The sequence below is a fragment of the Musa acuminata genome, chromosome BXJ2-6 (assembly GCF_036884655.1).
Source record: "Musa acuminata AAA Group cultivar baxijiao chromosome BXJ2-6, Cavendish_Baxijiao_AAA, whole genome shotgun sequence".
Classification (NCBI taxonomy): Eukaryota; Viridiplantae; Streptophyta; class Magnoliopsida; order Zingiberales; family Musaceae; genus Musa; species Musa acuminata.
This window is the reverse complement of record NC_088343.1, coordinates 20,435,285-20,440,643: the sequence shown is the minus strand read 5'-3', so window position 1 is coordinate 20,440,643 and position 5,359 is coordinate 20,435,285. Positions and strand designations below refer to the sequence as shown.

At 42.5% G+C, this 5,359-nt stretch overlaps 1 protein-coding gene across 1 annotated transcript; it reads left to right on the top strand.

Annotated features, from left to right (window-relative positions):
* Positions 1 to 1,479: 1,479 nt before the first annotated feature.
* On the top strand, positions 1,480 to 2,233 carry LOC135613801 (protein CURLY FLAG LEAF 1-like). Its single transcript, XM_065110834.1, has 2 exons — positions 1,480 to 1,754; positions 1,870 to 2,233. The coding sequence occupies exons 1-2, from the start codon at positions 1,491 to 1,493 to the stop codon at positions 2,212 to 2,214; spliced, it is 609 nt and encodes a 202-aa protein (XP_064966906.1). The 5' UTR covers positions 1,480 to 1,490; the 3' UTR covers positions 2,215 to 2,233.
* Positions 2,234 to 5,359: the final 3,126 nt, after the last annotated feature.

Here is a 5,359-nt window from a genome sequence, read left to right as displayed (position 1 = left end):
AAAAGAGAGCACTTCATTTAATGTATAGATCAGATCTATGCACAGAGTGATGGGGTCAATTTGGGATCATTCATCAGCCAAGGTCTGTGCTGTGGCATTTAGACCTGGGAGAGATGTAACATCACAACATTGAATAGGTGTTCATGCTCCAGCTACCAAAGATGAACACCCTAAGTACTTACTGAGGGTTGTGCACCTGGCGAATTGTGATATGTGGAAGCTGCAACACTTCCTCTGTGTTCCTTCTCTCGTGCCTTTGCCTATTTTACTTCATGGTGATGATGATGGCGGTGAGCTTGCAGATATTTATTGATCTCTCTCTCTCTCTCTCTCTCTCTCGCTGTGACGTACGTCTTCTTCGCTTCTGTATCAGAATAAGGGTTGGGCACGGCCATGAATGAATGCTCACCCACGAGGAGCAGTTCATATATATATATTACTTCGTGGGAGTTTAATGCTGGTCTTACATGCATGTATGCGGATGGTATATGAGAGATGATCAATACGAAAACGAGGAAAGGATGCTCTGTAGCCTCCATGGCTTATCATAATGTTTTTCTTAGTGTCAAGCTTCTAATGTTTAGCTCGTGATCATGACAAACAGATATTGCACATTTTTTGCAACCCTGTAACGCAATCTATGACTTAGTTGCAACTATCTATACTAGTTGGTCTCCATAATTAGATGGAGCTCCAATGTGCATGGTGAAGTTGTTTCAAGGCTTTGTTTTCTTAAATCGATTGCTCAAAGCTCCCCGCCGACATAAATGCCATATATATATATATATATATATATATATATATATATATATATATATATTATTGGGTTTGGCCTGCAATTTAACAAGTTAAAGTTTTGGGGTTTAATCGATGTCTAACATAATGTATAATAATTAATGATTAGTTTCACTCACTCATCATCGTCGACTTCAACATCGTACCAGATTCAAAAAGGATGGAGTTAATAAAAAGGTTAAATGTTGAAAAAAATTAGTTGAATAGCTATCATTACGAACAAGAAGAAGATAATTAAAATTAAAAAAAGGATTAAAAAATAATGACACGTTATTAAGGATTGAAAGAGACATTAAAAAATAAAAAACTTAAGACAGTTTTTTGCTCCTTCTAATTGGATAAATTGCTGAAACAATCAGTCAAGTAGGGAAAGGTTCCAAATGGCGGCATTTGAGGCCATTTAAGATCTCTACTTGTTTACTTTAAATGCTTGGCCTGTACGTGCTCCTTTCAATAGGGTCGGATGAAGCCTCTTTAAGAACCCTCTTAAGTATCATAACCCCTCCTGCATGTACTCCATCCACCAAAACCATACTCCAACATCCTCTTCCTCAGTTCTCCCCCCCCCCCCCCCCCCCCCCCCCTCTCTCTCCTCTACTCTTCTCCATATATAGAAGCAGCCTTCTTCCTTCTTTCCCTCATTGTACATACAAGGTCCACTATCCGAGTAGCAAAGAATGATAAAGGAGATCCTGATGGCCAAGAAAGAGATTCCTTTTGGTGGAGAGAAGGAGAGGAAGGTGCTCGAGTTGAGAGCTGTGAACAACCCGGAGCTTTCGCTGGGTGGTTCCCTGTCACTCTTATGTGGGAGAACAAACAGCTCATCTTCAGAGTCGGATGCGGATTCGCGGAGGAAGAGGAAGCAAACTTGGTCTGATCCTGTGATGATTCAGACTAGTATTGATCTCCAGATCAATGATCCCTTGCCACTGGATTGGGAGCAATGCCTAGACCTTCGAGTGATCATCTCTCCCATCTCTCTGACACTAATCATTGGTTATCTATTATAACTCATATCATGAGATTTTGGCGCATTAATTGTCTTCTTTCTTATGATGTTGCAATGTGTTGCAGTCTGGAAGGATGTATTACTTGAACAGGAAGACACTGAGAAGGAGCTGGACGAAGCCAAAGGAGCAAAAGCTTGACCTGGAGCTCAACATCTCATCCTTGCCAACCTCAGATGAGAAGGCTAACTCCACGAATCCAGACGAAGAAGCAAAGAAATACACCCTTACCGGAAACATGGTTGCAGTGGTGTGCATAAACTGCCATCTCCTTGTCATGCTGTTCACGTCATCTCCTTCGTGTCCAAACTGCAGGCACATGAACTCGCTGCCTCTCCCAGCACAGTACCCCATGACTTCGGGCAAGCTCGAGACTGTCAACTCCCCCAAAACCCTAAGTCTTCTCCACTAGTTAGCATGCAGATGGACACAACTACGGGAGATTAGGGTTTATATATATATGTATATATGTATATATGTATATATGTATATATGTATATATGTATATATGTATATATGTATATATGTATATATGTATATATGTATATATGTATATATATGTATATATATGTGTATATATGTATATATATGTGTATATATGTATATATATGTACATATATATATATATATATATGTATGTATATATATATGTATGTATATATATATATATCCTGACAAAAGTGCAAGCAACAACGGACATGCATGGCTCCACCGTCTGAACTCGAGCTGCGCAATGTAATGGAAGGTCATCACGTAGATGCTGTTAATTTCCACTGCATATGGATTAAATTAGCTTATTGATGGAGTAATACTGGAGAAACTGGCACTTGAAACGCTTCCATTTCCCTTGAAGATACCTTTTCGCATGCATGGCTTCTATTTTTTAATGGTACATCAGGTTTTATACATAGATATCTCTGACACCATCTTAAGATTTATTATCTTCTTTTTTGTCTAAGAAAGGTTCTTATATTAACGTCCAAAATTTGGAAATTCTCATCAGTTTCTCTTATCTGCTTCAATGAATAGATTATGTAGAAAGGTTAACTACATGAACATTAGAAGTTAACCACATCCAATGAAAGCATGCTACAGTGTCCAGTAGTCAATCATGATACGAAAACTTGCACTCTGATAGAAAAAGCTACTTGCAAGGCTCCTACAAAGGCCATTTTCTTTTTACAGCACAAGCACCATTGATTACCTCAAGTGGATAGCTAAAGGACAACAAAGACTGGCCAATGAAAACCTTGCTTTTGATCAAAAGCCTGTTCTCATTTGACTGTTGAGAAGAGGGAACATCAACATTGTTCTTATTCCCAAGCCTCCACATTAGACAGCAGAGAGAGTGCAACAGAACACGAGAGTCTGTTGAGTTCGGTCGGAGGATAATGCCATCAGGTAAGCCTTTGTTTAGGGGATGACAAAGGAACGCCAATCCACTTGATTTCATTTCCAGCCTTGGCTTTCACATCCTCACTAATGACCTGCAGTTGAAAGAACATTGGCTGCATCAGTCCAAGCTTGGAATTTGGTCATTCTTCCTCAGGAAGGGTGAGAGGTTGCTGATAGATAGCATGCAGCTTAAAATGGAGAAAATTGTCACAAAAAAAACCAGATTATTAGGCATTATAATGTGAAAATAACTTCTACTGTCTGTCAAGCTAATCAGCTTAAACACAGGACAACATCTGAAATTAAGCTAGCTTGAATTACTTTGGACCAAAAGCTATTCAATTATGTTTACTGGCGAGATGAAACTGAAATGAAATCATCAGCTTAAACTGAGGTGGCACCCGCTGCTCACTCCGCTTTCTCCCTCATAGGCCGCTACTTGTTCTCCTGCGAATGCCTTGGCTAAAACCCCGGGGAGTTATTGTCACTTATTTAATGACCCTAGATTCTCACCTCCTGAGGTCAGAGTGGGACAACTGATAGTGCCCATTGAGGCATTTCTTAGTCTCACCCATCAAATGTAGGCACTGGTAGGAATGATACCGACCATTGCACCCCTCATCTCTCAGCTAGTCTAATAAGTGACTCCTCCCCCATAGCCATTGCCTATAGCTCAACCCACCTTTGTCCCAGCAGTGCATAATGCCACCTTGATCAGCCAACCACCTTTGGCTCCTAACGCCGATCCTTTGATCGGAGAACAACCAAGAGACTCAAGACCGATGACAGAATGCAGTGCACCCCTATCCCGATGCACCACCCCGGTCTTTCCCGAAGCAGACACCCTATCATCCGACTCGGTGGACAACTCGTTGCCGGCCCAACTGTGGCTGGTAAATCGATGCCTGAACGAGGTCCAAAGAGAATTCTACAAGTCCAAGGAGGGGCATGGTGAAAGAACTTTGGCCAGATCTCCCTTCATCTAGGAAATTCAAGATAAACCCATCCCACTCAACTTCCATCTTTCGACACTGGTGGCCTATGATGATGGCTCCGACCTAGTGGAGCATGTCGTCACCTTCTAGGCTCATATGGCCTTGTATGGAACACTTGATGCCATCATGTACCGAACATTCCCTACCACCCTCCGAGGCTTGGCTTGGGCATGGTACGATCGGTTGAAGCCATCCTCAATCTCATCTTTTGACCAGTTCTCTAGGGAATTCGAGCTCCACTTCATAGCCAACTTATAACCCAAGCCATCCGTAGCAATGCTCCTCGAGTTAAAGCAAAAGGAGGATGAGTCCCTCTCCCTCTTCATCATGAGCTTCTCCATAGAAATCCGAGGGATGCCCGATGCCCACCCCTCATTAGTCATCCAAAAATTCATGATGAGCCTACGACTCATAAGGTTCTTCTAGTCACTAGTCGAGAGGCCACCAGTGACCATCGCTGAGATGCTCTAGCGGGCTAATTAGTATGACACCGCTAAGGTGCTGGTGGTAGGGAGGCATGAAGAATCAAACAAAAGGCCTCGCATGGTACAACCTTGAGGCTCACCCTCGGGACTACCTAGGAGGAGACTTGACATACCTGAGCCATCACTCTCAATGCCCCCTGTACCATCTCTCAACTCATCCAGAATGAAGATTTTTCTCTAAATCAATGAAAAAGAGCTCTTAAAGAAACCCTACCAGTTGAAGACCTCGCTTGAGTTCAAGGATCAAAAAAAGTATTGCAGGTTCCACTACGACTATGGCCACGACATCGAAGAGTGTTAGGACCTGAAGTACCAGATCGAGGAACCCAAAGAAGGCATCTCGGATAGTACCTTCGAAGACCTCGAGAGTCCTCTTCGTACCCTCACGGCCTAATCAAGAAGCAAATCGAGGTGATCATCGGTAGTCCAGCATCCAAGGGACACAACACATCCATGCATAAGACCTATGCCCGAGCCATAGTAGAGAAGCATCCCAAGGAAAGGGACAACCCCAAGATCACCTTCAAGGTGGGAAAAGCCAAGTGCCTCGACCATGATGACACCCTTGTGATCTTGGTCACGATCGCCAACACCTAAGTAAAAAGGGTAATGGTGGATATCGGGAGTTTTGCAGATGTCTTATACCTCGACGTCTTTCAAAAACTGAATCTGACCGAAAAGG

Bases quoted from the DNA above. Each gene is read 5' to 3' on its own strand.
- LOC135613801 (XM_065110834.1), top strand. From the start codon at position 1,491: ATGGCCAAGAAAGAGATTCCTTTTGGTGGAGAGAAGGAGAGGAAGGTG. The intron at 1,755-1,869 runs GTGATCATCTCT...AATGTGTTGCAG, and splicing joins AGCAATGCCTAGACCTTCGA to TCTGGAAGGATGTATTACTT.